This window comes from Lissotriton helveticus, chromosome 2_1 (assembly GCF_964261635.1).
Source record: "Lissotriton helveticus chromosome 2_1, aLisHel1.1, whole genome shotgun sequence".
Classification (NCBI taxonomy): domain Eukaryota; kingdom Metazoa; phylum Chordata; class Amphibia; order Caudata; family Salamandridae; genus Lissotriton; species Lissotriton helveticus.
Window position 1 is genome coordinate 578,562,723 of NC_136059.1, and position 22,461 is coordinate 578,585,183.

The 22,461-nt window shown below is 46.2% G+C and overlaps 1 protein-coding gene across 3 annotated transcripts in view; it reads left to right on the top strand.

Annotated features, from left to right (window-relative positions):
- Positions 1-22,461, top strand: part of LOC144819435 (uncharacterized) — a 360,173-nt gene that overhangs the window by 68,727 nt on the left and 268,985 nt on the right. For all 3 annotated transcript variants that reach the window (XR_013607366.1, XM_078677326.1, XM_078677325.1), the window contains exon 4: positions 21,990-22,073. Coding sequence is in view for 2 of the 3 variants with exons in the window: in XM_078677326.1 (XP_078533452.1) it covers positions 22,001-22,073 (73 nt within the window). In the remaining variant the exon portion in view is untranslated. The remainder of the gene's footprint in view (positions 1-21,989; positions 22,074-22,461) is intronic.

A 22,461-nucleotide genomic window follows, 5' to 3' on the forward strand; every position in this document is an offset into this window, starting at 1 on the left:
AAGGTGCTATATGGGTGAGAGGGGGATTCCCTCTCTCTTTGACAGGCTATTTGCTGTACAAAGCTTCCTTGGGTCACCTGGCAGAGAAAGAGACCGGAATTGCCGGTCTGGTTCCTCCTTGGACCTATCGTCCTTCTGCGGTGCCCGAAATGACATTTCGGGCACCGCAGAAGGACGATAGGTCCAAGGAGGAACCAGACCGGCAGTTCCGGTCTCTTTCTCTGCCAGGTGACCCAAGGAAGCTTTGTACAGCAAATAGCCTGTCAAAGAGAGAGGGAATCCCCCTCTCACCCTATCGTCCTTCTGCGGTGCCCGAAATGACATTTCGGGCACCGCAGAAGGACGATAGGTCCAAGGAGGAACCAGACCGGCAATTCCGGTCTCTTTCTCTGCCAGGTGACCCAAGGAAGCTTTGTACAGCAAATAGCCTGTCAAAGAGAGAGGGAATCCCCCTCTCACCCATATAGCACCTTAGAGAGGGCTACACATAGCCAAAACAACACAACCACTATAATTTAGTTTATTTATTTAAATTGCACTTTAATCACATAACTCACTTGGTCCTGAGGAAAGCCTGTTTTAAATTAAAAAAGGCCAGGCTGAAACATGTAGACCACACAGGACGCAGGAGGTCATAATCCATACTCCAATACGTCCGTCTGCCTTTTAAATAACCAACAGGGGCCCAGTAAATTAAAGTATTTTTTATTACCCTCGGGTACTGGGACCCACTGTATGGCTTTTTAATTTTCACCTTCTCACTCACTACACTGCACACTCAGCGAACATACCAGCTCCGCAGTAAACTGGCGTTGAAGCACACCCGGGACACATTCGGTGTCACTGTGGTGGGCCCGATGATGAAGCATGCCACCAACTAGGTTGGTGGGTGAGGGCTTTTTGAACAAACCAACTGGTTTGCCGATATACGTACTTCATTGAGTCTCCTTCTTTTCCCTAAACATAGCTAGTCCTTCTTTGATTTTGATATATAATACCGGGGATTCGGACTAGCTTACCTAGTCCTCACTCTCTCCTTTGATTTAACAATGTATGCATACAACCTCGTATCCTTCATGTAGTCCAAATGTCCAGTGTCCACCATCAAAATCCAGCACCTCCCAAACAGTCACAATGTACATTGCCATACAGTCTGCATGTAAACAAGAACAATGCGCCAATATATATGTCAACATAATGTCAACATGCATCCCCCCTTCACATTGCAGAGAGACAAACAACACCTCTGGCAGAGCAGACCAGACAAGTCATCAGTGATGCTGGAGCGGACCACCACACCTTCGACATCAATGCCCTACAACAGCTCAGGGATATTCCAGGCAACCCACCACAAGGGCAACCAAGTTGAGGAGAAGTTGAGGAGAACCCAGCCACTGCACAGACCACACAGCAGGAAGCACCCTCAAGCACGGCTGGCTCACAACACTTCCCCAAGCCACACATGGCATTCCAATGCCAGGTGTCAGAATGCCAAAAGGAGGTGGCCGAAAAGGTGTCGGTTGGGTCCAAACCCATGGAAGACGAGCTAGATCACATAAGTGGGTGTCTAATACCCTTCAGGGACCACGTACACCCCACAAAGGAGACCCACATTGCTACAGAGACACATGCATATGCACATTTCCAGTACAGAACTACGCAGAGAGGCAGGCAATTATCATACACACACCCACGTCGGCTCTGCGTAAGATGGCCCAGTCCACTCCTCTTACGCTTTGAGTGGGTGACGACAAAGCTACATGTCCAAGCTCTAACCCGCTGCCTGTGGTGACATGCCTGCATACGCTGTACACAGCACAATGTAATGTCATAGGGCTCAAGACCGTCATGCATACAACATGACCACAGGGACACACTAAGATAGTATGTGGAACTGGCTACGGGCATGTCCGCCCTGCCCCTTTATTGGCAGGGCCACATGTGCAGTGATGCCTCTGCCGGATGTGTGTTGGGTGAGTGTAAGTCAGCCCGCACGGAGTGGTTAGTGCTGGCAACAACTTGAACAGCGCACACCATCAAAACAGAAATGGAAAACACCAGTATTGCAGCGACAACTGCTGAGCACCATGGCGGTAGCCGGAGCAAGTACAGAGGTCACCCAATATGCAAACAGAAGTGTCAATGAGTTGCAGTGCACTGAGGTTGGGGCACTAGAGCTGAGCCCGCTCATGTGAAGAAATTGTCTACGATTGTGTCCCTTTGGTATATACCTGATGCAGCTGCAGTGTGGTGTGTTAAGCCTTCATCATCTTCCTCATCATCGTCCCAGGTCTCCCACAGTGCAGTGCCTGAGGTGACATTGCTGCACAACCTCTCCACAGCACAAAACTCAATTAGTAACGGTCCATGGGTTGCGGTGCACTGAGTCAGTGGCACCTAGAATGCTGAGCAGGGTATCAGGCAGATGATGGCATCCACGACAGGTGTGAGCAACTTGGTTAGTCTGCCAGTACGACTGTTTCGACTCTGGCAGATATCGGTTGGAGGTTGTCTTGGGGATGGTGGCATGTGCCTCCTGCAGTGATGTGACGTCTGGGCCAGTCATGTCTCGATTTGATGTGTGAGCCCTGGTGGACCGCAGTTGAGGCCGGAGGCAGCGGGCAGCTCAGGGCCACAGACACATGGCATTGACTACCCCAAGGCCATCGTCTCAGAGGCCATCCAATATTCAATCGGACAGGGCCCCTGAATTTCCCTGCACAGAGTTAGTGGCCCGAATGCACAGCAGCCGGCACAGGCACACCGCCACGGGACGGTGACTTTCGGTCCACTGAGGTAGGGCCACGCGGACTGAGCAGATCCTCGATGATGTCCAAGGGGAATGTGGCGGAGGGTTGGTGAGGACAGTGGAAGGTGTCCTCCAGGGCATGATGCAGAGGAAGCAGCAAATGGAGGAGTGGAATGCTACAGCCTCGTTTCCACCACCAATTCAGTATCAGCTACATTAGAATGAAGATTACCCCCTAGTCCATAGACTCAGACGCCACCAAAGTTCAACCAGAGAGTGTCCATGAATGCCGGGAACAGACTTAGTGGCACCGGGGCTGAGAGGTGATGCAGTCTGCGATGATGCCAGTACAACGATATGGACTCCGCCATTGCTAAATCAAGACTCAGTCCCAAATGTCTGAACTACTCGAACGCAGTGTAGGCCGGAGGCAGCAGTCAGTAGTGGCTCACAGCCACGTGTTGTTGACTCGCGTTGCACAGAGTTAGTGACACCAGGGTAGTTGTTGGTAGTGTTCGGTCACCACTGTAAGAGTGATACTTTTTTCCTCCTGACTGCAACGCGTCATCCACTCACACCTCTCCTTGCGTGCAATGATTTATATTCTGCCATTGAAAAATCAATGCCAGGTTCCAATTGTGTGGCCTACTCGAGCGCAGTGTGGCCTGAGGGCAGTAGTCCGCGTGGGGCCACAGACACAGGTGGTTGGATTGCTATACACGGACTAGGAGGAACCACATTGAAGGGAGTATAGTCATATAAACTATGCCATAAATAATGTTCTATGCCATAGTGTAATCAAGACTCAGTTCCAAATGTGTGACCTTCTAGCCCGCGGTATATGCCGATAGAGTACGTCAACGAGAAAGAGTACTGGGGGCCTGTGTTGCAGAGGCTGTTATGGTCTGAGGAGGCTGCCAGGGTCGTGGCCTTAGGCTTGGAGCTTGCACCAGCACGTGGTGGGGCCCCTTCTACACAAACTGGTGTTGAGGCCTGGGTGAGCAGGGCCATGTGAGACTGGTTTGAGGACCAGTGTCCCAGGGTGCAGCAGGCACACAGGGTTGCAGGCAACACCGCTCACGGCGACCACATTGGCCTCGTGGCGGGTGAGAGGCGCCGCCCTTCAGAGACATTGGGCATTCCGGAACAGCACCATGCCCAGAGTTACATGCCTTTTATTCACACCCCTATGCTGGCCTGACATACGCCGGGCCAGCCCACTCCGCTCACGCTTACCAGGAGGACATAACACGCTACATTTCCGTGATCTCCCCAACTGGGGTGACATGGTTGCGTCCACTGTCCACTACACTTCAAACACCAGCGGTGTATGTTGACATGGATATGTGTGTGGTCTGCATACTGCAGTATGGCCAACACATCCACACCACACTTGGCATTGTGTAGATTCTTATTCATGGGTCACTTGCCTCCTTTGCACATGCCTGGTCCCCACCTCTTCCCACATTCTGCTATTGTGTGGCTGAGGTGCTATGCCGTTGATGGCTTATGTGGATGGCTGGCCCAAGTTCCCACAGTAAGTTGTGTTGTCTTGTCTGGTGGGTGTGCATGTTGTTTGGCGTGTGCTATGTGAGCTTGTGACGTGTGCATTCCCAGTGTTGTGAGTTGCATGATTGTGGAGTTGAGGTGTGTGGTGTGTCCATTTGGTATTTGTCGACGAGCAGTGCATTTCTGTAGGTGCCATCCTGGTAGCGCTGGTTGATGATGGACTGTCGGAAGATGTAGGGATCATGCACACTGGCTGGGTGGTTGGCATCGACGTTGATGGGGATTCCCCAGTGGTCCGCTATTGCCTGGACATTGATGGAATACGTGCGCTTTCTGTTGTGGTTATTGTGTGCAGTGTTACCAGGGGGCACAAGTAGGACATGTGTGCAGTCAATTGCCCCATGACACGTGCGGGTAGCCAGCTGTGGCGTTGACGCCTTGCTTGGTCTCTGGCTGTTCCTGCACATTGTGGGGGAAGTATTGATGTGTGTTACCAAGTTGATGGTGTTATCCATGACCGTTGTGAGGGACTTGAATTGGGTTGACTCTTCCAACTCCGACGGTTGTTGGTTGGAGGGTACCAGAGGCCAACATGTGCAGCACGGCCAGCTGCTTTGTCTGAGGTGGGATGTTGGTTGTCCGCTGTGTTGGTACCATCAGCCTGTGGACAATGGTGGTCAGGATGCGGAGGATGGTTGTCCCTTTGAGTCTGTGGTGGGCAATGACATTTTCTGGTATTGGATCTGTGAGGTTGGTGCGTTTTCTGAGGGTCACTGTCTTTATCTGTGCTGCCTTGGTGTTGGTCCCGAGGGGTTCCTGGGGGTGGTGGTGGTGGGTGTTGTGGCCCTGTTGGGGCTCCCAACTGCATGGTCAGTGGCTCCATGGCATCTGTTGCCCTTCATGTGTGGCTCTGGGCTTGGCTCCCTCTTCTGTTACTGGCTGTCAACAGACTTTACACCAGGTCCGAGCAGGTGTTAATTTCCTGCTGCTAACGCTCCTTATCGCCTGTTTTGGGTTCTCATTGCCGATCTGGCTGGTCGTTGAGACTGTTGCGGAATGGTGTTATCACAGCTTTTTGCAGGGGAACGCCTACTCTGCATCTCATTAGCGATAGTTGCCGGGGTCATCTGTGGCGATATTTTTTGCGGCTGCTATCACTGGTAAACTGGTGATATGGGCTGTTAGCACTAGCTTGTGAATGGGGAGAAAAAATGATCGCAACTTTGGGTGTCATAAAGTGCCGATAACTTGGCAATGATTATTCCTAACAGTAGTTCAGGAAGCACAAAACAATTCACAAATTTAGAAAGAGCCAATGCCCTTCTTCTTCTAAATAAAGAAAAAAGAAAAAGGAAGGCGTGAGGGGAAATAGGAGAAATTATAGGGAGAGAGTGCAAGAATTTGTTTAAACAAATATAAAGATCAAAAAGACATCATTCATCAAATTTGGAAAGATATCACAAAATTTATTTATAAAATAGTACGCTCAATAAATATTTGCTGGTTTATAAAAATGCAGACCATATATACAAAAAACCAGACAGGTGGCAAACAAAATCTGTGTTCTAAAAAGAAGGGATACAACATATACAGTGATTATGTGCCCTCTAAAGATCATCAGCCACAAAAGCGTCGACGGCGTTTCAACCGCTGTCAGAAGTTGCGGTCATCATCAGGACAGAAACAATTTGAATGAGCGGTAAAAAAGTCTATATAGGAAATGCTGAGCCAAATGTGCCCACGGGCTCTCGATGTAGTCACGAGTCAATTTCAGTAGTAAGTTAGGAATCAACTAGCGTAAACAAGAAAGTAGCGTTGGTTCTTCTTGTCTAAAAAAGTTTAGTGGGAAGGAGATTCAGTCGTCCATCCACATTGTACTGTAACAGTGCAATTTAATGCTAAATCTGTGGGTCCGTATGTTTTCGACCCAAACGCCGCAAAGATCCAGGACAGGATCTTTGCGGCGTTTGGGTCAAAAACATACGGACCCTTGTGTACGTTAGTTGATTCCTAACTTACTACTGAAATTGACTTGTGACTACATCGAGAGCCCGTGGGCACATTTGGCTCAGCATTTCCTATATAGACTTTTTAACGCTCATTCAAATTGTTTCTGTCCTGATGATGACCGCAACTTCTGACAGCGGTTGAAACGCCGTCGACGCTTTTGTGGCTGATGATCTTTAGAGGGCACATAATCACTGTATATGTTGTATCCCTTCTTTTTAGAACACAAATTTTGTTTGCCACCTGTCTGGTTTTTTGTATATATGGTCTGCATTTTTATAAACCAGCAAATATTTATTGAGCGTACTATTTTATAAATAAATTTTGTGATATCTTTCCAAATTTGATGAATGATGTCTTCTTGATCTTTATATTTCTTTAAACAAATTCTTGCACTCTCTCCCTATAATTTCTCCTTTTTCCCCTCACGCCTTCCCTTTTCTTTTTTCTTTTTTCTTTATTTAGAAGAAGAAGGGCATTGGCTCTTTCTAAATTTGTGAATTGTTTTGTGCTTCCTGAACTACTGTTAGGAATAATCATTTACTACCCCTGGTTCAGGTTGGTGGGTTGCCTCTGTTGATATCAAGAGGATAACTTGGCGATAGCTCCTTGAGAATATGCCCCATTGTGTTTCATGTCTCTATACAGCTTGATAGATCACCTGGGACATCACCGGAGTAAAGAATAGTCACAGTTACCGCTAAGAGCACAAGCAACGTAATATGTTGACTAACTTTGCAGGATTGAGGCATGACACTACCGCATCATAGTACAGTGGTAATGGGTACTACAACGACACTAATCACTGACATATTTGTTACAGTGTTCCCGCACACGTTGAACATCACCAATGCTTAAGAGTTAGCAAACAATCACACTAATGAATACGACCTTTTAAAGTTTAACTATGAAAGGAAAGGTAGCGACTATGACGATATTAACTCACAAACCGGCACTATCGCCATTACAGCCTATACATTTGTCTGTACTACTCATCCTAATTAGGAACCATAGTTGGCACACAGAAATGGGGATCAAAGCATTAACACCTGCACCAGTCCAAACGTCCCTAATAATTATATCGAGCAAGATAAGGTGCAATGGGCGTGGGACACTCCCTTAGGTCCGAAGTAGAGAAACAAGAAAAAGCTTTCTAGTCACTCTAATACAATATAGACAAAACATCCCTGCACAATTCCATGTGTTGAATGCATATACATGTCACTCTCAGACCATATTCATAATAAAAAACATTTAAATAAACAGTTGTTTTCCCGAGAGAAAAAAAGCCGGTAAGATCTTGCGTTGTTAAAAGTCACTCTTTATTCGTATTCTTTGAAATTTGAAACCGCCAACGCATTTTGTCCTCAAGCGGACTTCTTCAGGGCTACAAAAGTACATAAACAGACACTATTTACAACACTGAATAAAAACATTTAAAACATAGGAACCAGATCATTATTAGGACAAGCGCAAAGATAATTTCTTAACTAACCATTACATTGGGAAAACATTTTTACACAGAGCAGGAAAAACATTTTTTTTGTTTTTTAGAATTTTTTGAATGTAACTAACCTTAAGTGCTTACAGAAACTACAAAGGTTCTTAGGGCCATATGTATCAAGCCAAATTGCATTCGCAAACGCCGAAATTCGCAGAATTTCGACATTTGCGAATGCAATTTGGCAAAATTGTATGTATGAAACAATTTTGGTGCAAAATAAGGAATCGCAAAATTTGCCATTCCTTATTTTGCGATTGCATTTAAGGAATTGCACATTTTGCGATTCCTTAAATGCAATGTATCAAGGAAAAAAAAATCCAAAATGCCCTTAAGGAATCACAAATTACCACCAACTTCCACTTGGTGGTAAGTTGCAAATTCTTTTAAAAAAGCATTTTTTTAAAAAGCAAAAGGTGCCATGTGACGCTCATACATGCCCTTAGGGCATGTATGTGAGCCATATGCGCACACATGTCATTTTCAGGGGTGCAGCAGGGTGTCCTTTGGACACTCCTGCACCCTTGAAAATATTCTCAATTTGCGATTAGCAAATTGCTAATCTCACATTTCCCCTTCATTCCTATGGGCCTCCTGGCCCATAGAAATGAATGGGAAATTATTCCTTAATTGCGATTAGCAATTTGCTAATCGCAATTAAGGAATATTAAGGAATCGCTAAAAAGAAGCGATTTTCTACATACATACCATTTTGCGATTCCTAAATAGCGATTCCTTAACAATCGCTATTTAGGAATCGCAAAACGGAATGTTGATACATATGGCCCTTAGTGTCTTGCACAGCTAAGGAAAGAGAAGGAAACACCTTGCATGTAACAAGCAGAATTTACAAGAAAGGATTCTATTCCATACCATTGTTCCCGAAACCAAATCCATGATTTACACCAAGTATTGGAGTTACACTTAACCAAAATCAATACTCAAATGTATTTCATCTCACAATAGCCATCATAGACAAATATATACATACCTTGAAATGTAAATGGTTCTCATTCATATAGTTTTTGCCAGTATGTGAAACCCAATAAATCTACAGAAATAATATAAAAATGCATATGCATAAATTCACAGCAAATATTTTAAAAGGTCGCCAATCTAACGTAGATCTTATTATTATTATTCTAATAATCAGCAGTTTCATCTTATTTAATATTCATGATGGATCACGTATTATCCCTGATCAGTTATTGTTAAGGTTTAGATTTGATTCTTGTTATAATTAAGGGCATATCCATACTCTTAATTTGTCAAAAAGCCTGCAAAACATTATTAGCTATTTAAACCAATGTCCACCAAATCGTATTTAACCAATAAACATAATTCAAAAAACTTATTTGAATACTTTGTAAGTTCAAGTATATAGGTTATGTCCGTTCTCAAAAGGTCATGATATGATAAAGTAATCCCTAACAAAGAATTATATATACAGAATATATGTAAGAAACACTATCTCTAATCCGAAATTACTTCACCACAAAATGTAGTTGTTAATTTACTTGTCGTCAGGACCTCAACCTAAATATTGGTTGGGTCCAAAAAGACCTTAATTGTCAACACAATAACAATGTTTTTAAAGGCAGTATTAAGCCACTATAACAATTGTACATTTTAAATTGATTAATTTGAAACTTCACATTATATAAACAATGCATGAATTGTTTATGAATGTATTTAATTTACGTTCGAAATTGTATTTTATTCATGCTCGAAATTGTAACTTTTGACATGACATTCAATGTCATTACATACAGTTTTCCCTTACACTGAGCATGTGACCAAGGCCGCTTGACGGCCGAAGCAAGTCTTTTTGTTGACATCGTAATAAAGATTTGACCAACTTGAGCAATCGATGTGGCTCATCTGTCCCTGCCGGAGTGAGTGTGGGGGGTTTGGTAGTTATACTTTGATGGTTTCTATACAATCCTTTCCTTTCTGGGAAAAAGGTAAAGGGCCTTATTACGAGTGTCATGGTCTACCTTTGGTAAACCTGTGGTTAACATGCTCGCCACATTATGAGTTAAATCCAGGGCGGGCAGGCGGTGCCACGGCAGTGACACAGTGGCAGTTTTCTTAGGCAAATAGGAGAGCTTAAATAGCATCCTGCCACTGTGATAGAGGTTTCAGCTTATTTGTGGACTGTGTGGCATGCACCATCTCGTGCATGCCACAAAGTGCACGCATGAAGGTGCAATTTCCCGCCGCATGCACCCCCATGACCAGATTTAGCCGTGTTTTCTATTTGGTGCATTTCTGCCATTTCCATGGTGGGGTCACCGCCATGAGATGGGCACTGGAAATGCAGGTAGTAATATGCTTGGCGGTGCAGGCATCGGCTCCGCCAGCATATTCAGTCCCTTTTCAGACCACCGCCGCCGTGGGTTCCTGGATTACGGTGGAGGTGGTGGTCTTGTGGCAGTCCCACCGCCACCATTATAATACAGCTGTCAGACCGCCACCTCAAGTACAGCGGTCCTAGGACTGCCATACTCATAATAAGGCCTTTAGACTGATATTGAGTTTGGCTGGGGGTTATCTGACAAAGTCAATCGAGTATCTTCTCTACCAAACTCAAGGTTGGCCTGAAAGATTTAGAGATGGGTGGACTGATAGAATGTCGACAACGGAGCCTACTTCGACTCTGTTCCCCACATACTTCTCCGACAGCCAGATAGAGTATGGGCCATCAGATATTAGCCATGGTCTGGGGATCATTAGTTTTCCATTTTTCAAAAACAAAAATCTGATTGGTAGTTTGGTTTTGAAAAGTGAAAAACTGAGTAAAAGGTTGAAGGGCGGCCATACCGTCTGACTGAGCCATCCATTAAACTTTTACAACATTGACAGGAACTGCTGTGACAGTGTATCCTGCAAATGTTAGGAGTTGGTCACAGAGCTGGCAAAACAACTTTAGACTTGGCGGACAGATGGTCCTTGGGAAGGCGAGGGCATTGTCCTCCACCATCCCAACAGAATACCCTCCATCCACCATACTTTAAATTAGCACTTTTAGGCATTATTTAGAGTTTGGAAGACAAGGTACTCCCTCACAATGTGGCAGATATCCCGTCCACTGGATTATAAGTACCATACACTATAATGCACTTTTAATACAGCAGACTGGACAACCGCCACATTTATGAGAGAGCGTTCATTTGCCAAACTTCTGCAGTCAGCCACCATCGACCCCCGCACTTTATTCCGTGGTCCCACACATCTTCCAAGTGATCACAAGAGAGTGCTCTTTCATTGCAGCTTTTCTTGCACCCGAACACCCCAAAGCAGAAAAAGGTACCTGATCTATGGGGCAGTATTTATTCAAGAATGAGAAGACTAGATGCCTTCCATTGCTATGCACTGATGAACTGGAACTCAAATCTAACAACAATCAGAAGTTACAACCTGGAGCACAAGGCAGTAAAAAAAATAATAAGAAATTACGCTTAGTTATCATTCAAACAATCAATAAATCACACGTTTGTTAAGTGCTACTACTCACCTGTGAGGGTCTCAAGGCACTGGGGGAGGTTTTTTTTTGCAGGTTCTAGTCCATCAAGGAGGGGTCTGTCAAAGAGCCAGGTTTTTGTTCTTGTGAAGATAGGGAGAGATGTTGTCTGTCTGAGATGGAGAGGGAGGGTTTTTCATGCTCTGGCCGCGAGAAAGGAGAAGGAGCGGCCTCCTAATCTGGTCTTTCTGGTGCAGGGGATCACGGTGTAGGAGAGCTGAGCTGATGGAAGGGTCCTTTGGGGTGCATGGAATTTGAGTCGGCTGTTCAGGTATGCTGGTCCGGTGTCGTGGAGGGCCTTGTGAGCGTGGGTGAGCATCTTGAAGGTGACTCTAGCTTCGAGGGGGAGCCGGTGGAGTGTGCGCAGGTGCTGGGAGATGTGGCAGTGTCTTGGCAGGTTGAGGACCAGTCTTGCGGCGGCGTTCTGGATGTTCTGTAGCTTGGTTGTGAGGTTTTTGTTCATTCCGGTGTAGAGTGCATTGCCATGGTCGAGTCTGCTGGCGACCAGGGCGTGAGTAACGGTCTTTCTGTGTTCGAGGGGGATCCATTTGAAGGTCTTGCATAGGAGGCGGAGGATGTGGAAGCAGGAGGACGAGCATTGATCTGGCTTCTGAGGTTGGAGGGCCACCAGGTGTCGTTCCAGGCGTCAGGGTGTGGACCTATGATGAGTACTTCTGTTTTGTTGGTGTTTAGTTGAAGGCAGCTGTTTTCCATCCATTTTGTGACAGCTTCCATGCCTTCTCGAAAATTTTGTCTGGCGGTGTTGGGCTCCTTGGATCGGGAGAGGATGAGTTGGGTGTTGTCTGCTTATGACACAATGTTGAGTCCCTAGGTTCTGACGATGGGGGCAAGCGGAGCCATGATGATGTTGAAGAGCGTATGGCGTAGGGATGACCCCTGGGGGACTTCGCAGGTGGTTGGTGTAGGGTCCGAGAGGAAAGGGGGGAGTCTGATCCGCTGCGTTCTGCTGGAGAGGAAGGAGCGGATCCAGTCGAAGGCCTTGTCTTGAATACCTGCGTCGTGGAGTCTGCGTATTAGGTTGGGTGAGAGACTGTGTTGAAAGATGCTGAGAGGTCGAGGCGGATGAGGGCTGCTGTTTCTCCTTTGTCCAGTCGGGTGCTGATGTCGTCTGTTGGGGCGAGGAGGGCGGTTTCCGTGCTGTGGTTTTTTCTGAAGCCAGACTGGGAGGAGTCGAGGATGTTGTGCTCTTCGATGAATGTGGCGAGTTGGCTGTTGATGGCTTTCTCGATGACTTTCGCTGGGAAGGGAAGCAGGGAGATGGGTCTGTAGTTTTTGAGGTCGGTGGGGTCAGCCGAGGGTTTCTTGAGGAGGGGGTTGATCTCGGAGTTTTTCCAGTCATCGGGGAACGATGCGGTTGCCAGGGAGCGGTTGATGGTGTGGCGGAGCATGGGTGCGATGGTGTCGGCGGCCCTGTTGAAAATGTGGTGGGGCAGGGGTCCGTGGGGGCCCCAGAGTGGATTGAGTTCATCCTCTTCAGTCTGTCTTCGGTGGTGAGGGCTGCCCAGTTGTTGATCGGTGGCTTCATGGTGTCGTGGGTGGTTGGTGAGGGTTCAGTGTGTTGGTTGTCATTATCGAAAATGTCATAGATGCTCTTGATTTTGTGGTGGAAAAAGGTGCTGAGTTTGTCGCAGAGGTCTTGTGAGGGTGGGATGTCGGTGGACTCACCGGTAGGTTGGGAGAACTCCTTGATGATGTTGAAGAGTTCTTTGCAGTTGTGTGCGTGGGTGGAGATTCTGTCTTCGATCGCTTTTTTCCTCGTTTTTGTGATGAGTTGGTGCTGGCCTTTGGTGGCGGCTCTGATGTTGTTGTGGGCTTCTGTGGATTTGGTGTTCCTCCAGTCCTTTTCAAGGTGATGGCAAGTGCGTCTGGACTCTTGAAGTTCTGTGGTAAACCATCTAGCTTTCTTGGCGTGGGTGTTGTTGTTTTTCTTGAGGGGGGCTAAGGTGTTGGCGCTGTCGGTGATCCATCTGTGCAAGGTTCGGGCTGCGGCGTTGTGGTCGTCGTTTTCTGCAAAGGTCCGGGTGGAGTTGCTAAGCGATGAGGTTAGCTGGTCGTCTGTGATTCTGGTCCAATTTCTTCGTGGGAGCAGGTGCTGGTGTCTGTGGATGATGGGTGTTCTGAAGGTGAAGTGGACACAACGATGGTCGATCCATGGGAACTCGGGGATGTGGCTAAAGGTGATGGAGGTTCCTGTTGTGAAGAGGGGGTTGAGGGGTTGTCCTGCTGAGTGTGTGGGTTTGGTCACAATCTAGCAGAGTCCAATGTTGTGGAGGTTGTCCAGGAGGGATGTGGTGCTGGGGTCCCGTTGGTTGTCGAGGTGAAGGTTGAGGTCTCCCAGAAGGGTGTAGTTGGTGGATGCGATGGCCTGTGGAGAGATGATATCTGTGATGGATTCGGCAAAAGTTCCACGGTGTCCAGGGGGTCGGTAGATGAGGGTTCCTCGGAATGTGGTGGTGGAGCTGGCCAGTATCTTGAAGTGAAGGTGTTCCATCAGGTCTGTGGGCTCGTCGGGGAGTGTGCTCAGGCGGAGAGTGGATTTGTAGACGATGGCGATTCCTCCTCCCAGGCGGTTGGTGCAGTCCTTCCTGGAGATCTTGTGTCCTGGGGGGATGGCGATGGCCATGGCCGGTCCGAGGAGGTGTTGGTCCATGTTTCGGTGAGGAACGCTACGTCCGATTTGGTGCTGTTGAGGAGGTCCCAGATTTCAAGGGGCGTGTTTGTGGAGGGATTGGACGTTGAGGAGCATGCATTGCAGGATCTTCGGTTCAGGTGTGTTCTTGTCTGTGGGTTGCTCTAGGTCCATGGTCTTGGCATTGATTCAGGTGTGCCAGCAGCAGAGACAGATGAAGGGTCTGTGGATGTTGGACGGTGACACTAGCTTGCAGTTGTTTGTTGTGGCCTGGGTTGAGGGTGTGGAGTGCTGCCGGGTCGTAGCCAGCAGCGGCCTCCATTATGTAAGGGTCGGGGAGGAGGGAGCGGGGGGGGAGCAGGATTGGTCGCGCTAGTAGTGCGGGGGGCAGCAGCGGTAGGGAAAAACGGGTGGGGAAGGAGGAATAGAGGAGGGAGGAAGGAGGAATAAGAGGGGAAAAAGGAGAAAAGGGTGAAATAAGGCAGAGAGCAGGGAAAGCACAGAATGTAGAAAAGTGCAGAAACTATTTGAACAAGCATTTGCAATGCAATAGGTCTCGCAGCATTAAAGTTTGAGTTATTGGCATTGTATATGACAATGTGTTGCATTAAATTTTTACCAAAGTCTGTATTGGTGTATAAAGATGATTTGCAAGATGATAGCGATGGAGTGGGGGATGGATGGATGGATGGATGGATGGAGTGGAGGGGATGGATGGATGGAGTGGGGGATGGATGGATGGGGGGAAGGATGGATGGGGATGGATGGAGTGGGGGGGATGGAGTGGGGGGATGGAATTCATGTGTGCATTAAAAAGGGGAATCTAAGGATAGAAATAAACAGGGCACCCTCCACTCGCATAGTGTATATAAATACTAGCCCCATTTATGCACCGCTCATTTCATTGTATTGGGTGGTGCCCTACCTTCTGTACTCAAGCAAAAGGGGCAGCCTTATCCCATCTTAGGTAATGAGATCCAGCAAACTGACTGATGCAATAGTTGACAAACTAGGAGACAGCAACTTACACTCCTTCATATACAACATTCCCTAACTAGCACATATCCTGCCCCTTTCACCTGCTTACCCTCAGACAGAGGAACACTCCGATGACGAAAAGCGCAGGGAACTGTACGACGTGTTCATTGCACCCTTGAATCCGTGAGGTGTCTCCTTTTATGCACAGGTGAACAATTGTGGCTTATGTGGTACTTCTCAGACAGGGCACCAGCAGTTCCAGAACAAGAACACAATCTCATCCCCGCCTGACCATCTGAATGTGAACAACTCCCCACAGCCCCCAGCTGGAGCTCAGCCATTATCAGAAGCTCGCCGGCTGCCCCGTCCGCGTGGCTGTCAGATAATTGATATCAAAGCACTGCGTTGAGAAGGATGCGTTCCCGGCCCAGCCTGCTCTGGGGATAGTTCGTACAAGAGAATCATTCGGCGCCTCTTGAACAGTGAGAAAAGGAACGAACATTGAGTGCTCCATATTAAGGCGCGTGGCCAAAACGCGCTGTGACACTCTGCAGTGACTTTCAGTCTCAGGGGTTTTTGCTAGGAAGACTCAGTACACGCACCTTGGAAATGCTAGGACGGCAGTGAGATACTACGGCCCACAGAGCGTGCTGTGTAACCCCTGTGAAGTGCCAAAGTCAAACGTGTCACACCCGTGCAGTAAGAGAAGCATGGGGCGTGTGACTCCATACAGTGTCAGGGCCCGCTCCATTAGCAGGGGGCTCTGTCCCCGCAGTACGGCGCCCCGTACTGTCACCGCTGTACTGGGTTCCCCTAGTCCCGTCACCCCAGTACAGTGCCAACGATGTGCTGTGTTACTTATCCCCAGGCATTGTCGTTTACTATGCTGTCACCAGTGTTCAGTCTCACCCCCGCAGTGTCAGTAACGTGCAGTGTCAAGCAGCGGATTAGAGGTAGGGTGGGGGCAGGACAGTGCACAGTGTCACATTTGTGCAGTGTCACTCCAGCGCAATGTCACCCGTTGTCTGTCAGTGCTGTGCAGTGAAATACCCCTGTGCTGTCAAAGCTGTGCAGTTTACCACCAGGGTCTGTCACACCTGTGCAGTCTATCTTCCACGCTGTGTCACCCCAGTGAAGTCGTCGTCATGCAGTTACGCCCGTGCAATGTCATCAAAAGTGCTCTCACCACTGTAAAGAGTAATTGGTGTGCAGTGTCACCACTGTGCAGTGCCAGGAAACGGTCCGCACTGAGTGTGAGGCGGGGCAGGAGTGTCACACCTGTGCAGTGTGACAGCCATGCAGTATGCCCCCATGCAATGCCATCCAGCGTCTGTCATCAGCGACCAGTGTCGGTCCACAGGCAACCCGGAATGTGTCACCGGCGTGCAACGTACCCCCAGTGCTGTGTCACCGCTGTGCAGTATAGGAGGCAGGGACACTGTAGGGAGGCAGGGACAATGTAGGAAGGCAGGGACACAGTATGAGGGCAGGGGGCAGTATGAAGCGGCAGGGTGGGGCTCTTGGCCACAGGGCAGCAGGGGGTTAAATCACAAAAGGCTGTTGCGAAAGCAGCAGTGCATACCATATACACGACACACAATGGCTGGACAGACCCAGGCGGGAGGTCTGTGTTTATTGGTCACAAGTTGGCAAGTTTTTATTACAGAGAAGTTTACGTCAAAAAGTCTGACCATATCTAGAGTACCTTGGGGCGATATGGAAGTAGAGGGCTGGGGAGAGGCCACAGAAGCGAGGGTGGAGCAGACTATAATGTGTGAAGAAATGCACTTTTTCCCTACTAATGACATACAAACAATAACATTATTAAGCACGCTGCCTAATGTAAATCTGAAATGCGCTTTTTGACAACAAGTGACATACAATAACATTAATAAGCACGCGGCGTAATGTAATTCTGAAATGCGCTGTTTACTAAGTAGTGAAAGTAAATGACATTAAAGGAGTCAAATTAAATAACAGTAAATAAAAATAAAACATGCTTCATGACTGTATGTGCATGCTTCTTCTATTTTCGGTCATGTCTCATATTTGCAAAAGCACGTGGTATAATGTAAATATAAAATGCTCAGTTCGCAAAGTAGCAAAATTAATTATTAACAGCTTTATGTCTCTGCATTTTTGCTACGAGTCTTGCCAGCATGCTTTGTAATTTGAATCCAGCCGCATTCCAAGCTCAGACACGGGACGAAAAAAAAACAAAAAACATGGCTGTTTATCAGTGCTGCGCGCCTCTCTGCAGACTCCCCCTGTATTCCAGAGAGGCGCGCGACGCGATCCGGTCTGCCATGCAATGCTGTGGAGACAAGACCTTGCCGTGCGCACAACGTTATCCTATGGGGAAACGCTGCGCGCGGCCAGGTCTTGTCTCACTTCGTCGTTCTCAGACTGCTGAGACGCCGACTATAGTTCTCTGGCGAGAACGCGCTTTCAGCGCGTTACTAGCCGAGACCTAAAAAGGGTGAAAAACGAGTGAAAAATGTACCGGGCAGCGGAGCGAGACAAAGGAGAACAGAGGTCCACTGGACCACCAGGGAGGCTAAGGGAAATGAGGAAATGAGTGGAAAAATGAGAGAAGGCAGAAAAAATGCAGAGCAGAAAAAGACAGAGGGTGAAGTAAAAACGGAAAGGAGAGCGGAGCGAAGCAAAGGAGAACAGGGGTCCACTGGACCACCAGGGATGAAGCGCAGGTGATCCTGCTCGTGGAGGAGGGCCTCGAACACCAGCACACATGAGAGTGCAAGTGCAGGGGCAGGCCTCATTTAATGGTGGTGCTACGAGGGAGGGGGAGGAATTTCACTGACAATGAGTCAGTGGTCTCACCAAGAAGCACCACATAATGCCCATTGGGGCTAATTTGCATATTCTTTCATTCTTTGTGGTGCCGTAATCTGGGCACAGACAACACCAGCATGTTTCAAAAGTGTTGTGGGGAGGGCTGCATAGAATGCAGCAGCTACCCAAAATCATTTATTAAAAGTAATCTTATGTTTCATTGGGCATATACAATGTGATCCCTGGTAAAGTTTATGGTGTTTCTAAGTATTCCCTGAGCTGGATGTTTTACAGGCCTTCATTAGGGTTGTTCTTATAGCTGCCTTTTGTGTTTTAAAGAGTCTAAAAGAAAGACCCTGATATGTGTTTAATGTTCTTTTAAATACACATACTTTATTTAAAACTTAATTGACAAGCATTGCAATGCTTGCTATTAATAAGGAATGCTTTTAAGTATGGGTTTGAATTCTCTTGGTTTTAATGTTTTATCATTACATGATTGCTGTTTTATGAAGGTGGCGATCCCTTGATAAAGACAATAGGCTTGCCTTTATACATTGATGTTATGATACCTTGACAAAAGCCAATAAGCTCGCCTTGTGTATTGATGTTGCCACCTAATGACAAAGCCAACAGACTTGCCTTCACATAATTATGTGGTGACCTGTTTTCAAAGCCAATAGGCCTGCCTTTTACATATTGATGTGGTGACCTTTGTCAAAGCCAGTAGGCCTGCCTCATGTAAAAGGATGCCCATTTATATCATGATGGGCACTCTCACTGGCTAGCTATGCAGTGGGGGCGGTTTGGTCAGCCCCTATGTGCTGGGACTCTGGCCCAGGTCTACAAGGTTTGGATTCCCTACCTATAGATTCAGGGATGGAGTTCAATGCACCATCGTTTGAACAGACATCCAGGTTAATGTAGCCCCACACAACCTGCTAATTTGGTGTCCTTGGTTTCTGTGTAACTAGCCTAGCAGTCCCTCAAAAGGTTCAAGGATGCAGTAGTAATTCCAACCCACTATCGTTCTTTTGACTAACATACTCAAGCATTGTACTAAGAAAAGACACAATACATTAAAAAGTATTTGTTTCAACAGTCTCATCCTGTTGCTTAGTACATGACGAGTAACCACACAAAATATAATGAAAAGAACACTTATACATGTTGCTACCAGTGAGAATAAAATTAGCAGTTTTAGCATATTTAGAATGTTCCTAGCAGTCTACCACCCTGAAGCTACTTCTTTACACTACACTATAAGAGGATGGAACAGCTTACTTGCTTCTAGAGTTTCTTGGGGCCCAACGCACAGCATACCGCTTCAAAGTGGATCTTCTGTGATCATCAGGCTTCAGCCGGGAGGTAGTGTTCCCTCAGAAGGAAAGTGCACAGTCAGCTGGGCTCAGCTCCTCTCATCAATGTATCGACTCTTGGCATAAGAATGAATGATACAGTAGTCTGGCAGGACCTCTTACGATAACCTGGTGTGAAGGCCTCACAAATTCAGTGGTCATTCCAAGGGGTTTATATACGGTTGACTAATGACTTTTAGCCTATATTGGGGGACTTTCCAAAATTCTGAGATATAACTGGTCTAAACCAGTATGATGAAATATTTTATCAACTTGGACTACATGTTTTTCGTACACGTCTACTGTTGAACATTCAAACGTAGCTATCACATAGCTTGTGGCATACATATGTCGTCTAACATAATAATAAAATAATTGTCTAGATGAAATTGTATTATACAAGCAAATTCTGCGAAAGATAATTACATGATGACTTAGGCAGACAGGCTAACTTAACATTTAAAAATGGAGTCTGACTTTAGGAGTTTATGACTTACCCGGCTTGTAATTTAATAGATATAAATTACATCAAGCTAAGGAAAGAAACAGCTTTCCTTAGCTCAAAAAAAAAATTTACAACATCACATCTAAAATAAACTAATGAATAAAAATCGTCATAAAGGAATACATAATCATGCTTAGTGTAAATAAAACACCATATAATAAGGCATCAAGCATTACATGAATACTTTTATTCATGCGTTGCATGTTTTAAGTGTTAATCTTTAAATATAAAAAAGATAAAAATACATTTGTCTTGAGAATAAATGAAGATATGTGTTTGATAATTGAGTAGACCAGGCATCATTTTGAATTGTGTCAAATGAAAAAGTAATGTAGCTTTGTAAAAATTAAAGAAAAAGGGAAACAATAGTCCAGTTTGAGTTCTCTTTTAAGGGGATTCAGGAACAGTTTATTTTAATAAACATATCTGACTGGTCTGATTGTAGGGCAACCATACCAGTTGTCAATTGAAGACATATCCAAGGCAGCAGGACCGAAGGGAGCACATGAATGATCAAAGAGATTAATTGGTGCCTGTGACAAGGAGCAAGACTTAACTGAATGCCTGCCCTGGCTCCCCTAGTCTCCGAAATCCAAGGATATACATTTAGCTTACTTGCAGGATACAGTACACCAGAACTTTTAGCATTCACCACTGAAGGTGGAAGGGGGGGGGGCTTAGCCCATAAGTCATGAGCGAGGATCTGTATTTTAACATGGCCAATAATTGGGATTGGCAGTCACTGACATCAGAAGAGGCCTGGTCATCACAGATACTTCAGAAAATGAGGAACGTCGAGATGCAGAGGGAAGGAGAACTGTAGCCAAACTGAGAAAATACTCCAGAAGACGCTGCAGAACCTGCACAATTGGGAGGACATGCCAGCTCTCAAATTGGGAGGGAAGTCAGAAGACAGAGAACCCAACTGACGTGCTGAATGCCCCAGCCACGCTGCTGGAGGAGCGTGGATTGAACAGGTGCATGCCAGTGTCAGAGTGTGGGGCTGGAGGGAGCGTAAAGGCATGGGGCATGCGTAATCTGCCTGAAATACAATTGCTGTACTAATTTACTAGATGAATGTCTTGAGTCCTTCCAACAGAACACACAAAGGGTATATTGGGCAAATACTGTACAGCGGTCTATGTTCTCACCCTAAAGAAGGATAACTGAACATCAAACCCCCTAATTTAGAGTTTGTTTATTTCTTCTGGGTACTCCTTCACATGCACCCATAGGTGATTACATTTTGGTCGTGGTCATAATCTTACCTGGTCAAGTGACTTGCCTGTCAGAATTTTTATTTTATCCTGCGATAATCACCTGGGAGAACTCCTGAACCCGGATCCCACGCCTACAAAGGAAAAAGTAGAGACTCATGAGTCAATCTTGGACTGTGTGACAAATTCCTCAATAAAGGTACTTTACCATATATAAACCAATACAAGTGTAGAGACTATTCCTTTACTATATGCCTGAGGGTACAGAAGTTGACAGTACAATCGGCATGGCACTAGTTTCTTGTGAAATGTATGGACTATGGTGAGAGTGTAGCTGGACCATCATAATGAACATTTTGCAGTATGGGAAGGTGCATTTCTCAGTAATACTTCTGGTGGGACAGCAGCAGTTTCAGGAGCCTTTTCACATTCAGGAAAGTCATGGGGGTTGCACCAGAAGTAGCTCCACATGATTTCAGAAGTGTAATTCATTCATCAAAAGACTAGCTTCATTTTCAGAGCATCACTTTGCCAAATGACAAGATCCAGCTCTAGCTTACTTCGGAAACCCATTTATGTCTGAAATAGTGTGCTAGAGATTCTCAATAATCTTGCTCAGTTGGAGGTTAAGCATGCTGTCGTAAGCCACCTGCCTTGATGCCAGGTGATTCTAATGGGGCGACGACGCTAGTATCTGAATCCTCGTGAGACTTGCCCTGGATTTACAGAGAGAGACACTGTGGAGATTCTGGGCCTCGTCTTCTAAACCGCAGCACTGCAGCAGGCATTCAAACCAGTTTGATGAATGGTACCAGCAGATATGTCATGTGTAAACAAACAAATAATTAGGCTTTAGTATAGTATTAGCTATATCTTTTAAGGTATAACCTCACGAAAACTTTTTATATCTCAAGCAACCTTTTGTTTTGTTGTCAGTTGTTTTTAGATAGTCCATAGTGGTTCCTTCATCAAAGTTTCGAAACTGTAGTAAGTATGATTCTAGCCTCAGACCCACAAGCTAATTTGTACTGAGTTAGCTTCATCCAAGTCATTTCTGGCAGAACCTTGACAACAGAATGTCCAAGTTGAACAAAAACACTGTACTTTGTCTGCAAGTACGATGTTGCGGCTGAGCTCAGCACGTAGCGAAATCAAGTCTGTTAACGTGTCTCTTCTTTTCTTCTTATTTTTACATCCAGGTAGAATACTGATGTATGACATCCTTTGCAGCAAGGAAGGAGCAAGGGGGCTGGCAAGACAGAGTACTGGAAGCCGGGAAACAGGTAAGTGGCAGACAAAGAGACTGAGCAAAGGGGAAGAGTGTGGATAGTCTTTAAATAAGGCTGTTTTAGAACATTCATAAAAGTCACATTCTAATTGTTTGTAACAAGGAACAGGTGCAGGTATTTAACTAGAATGTGCTTTAGAATGTTCACGAAGGTCGCGTTCTAATTGCTTATAGCAAGGAACAGGTGCAGATGATTAATTTGATGAGGGCTGTCTTCCAGAAGGTACACGTTGAGGTCATCTATGCCGGTTGATGGATGCTCATTATGGTGTATTTTCAGGATGTGTCCATGGCGCCTGAAATGTGACCTTGCATATGCAAGGTAAAACATTTATAAAAGCTATTAAGCCTTTTCAAACAAACCGGGGAACACCAGCTGCAGC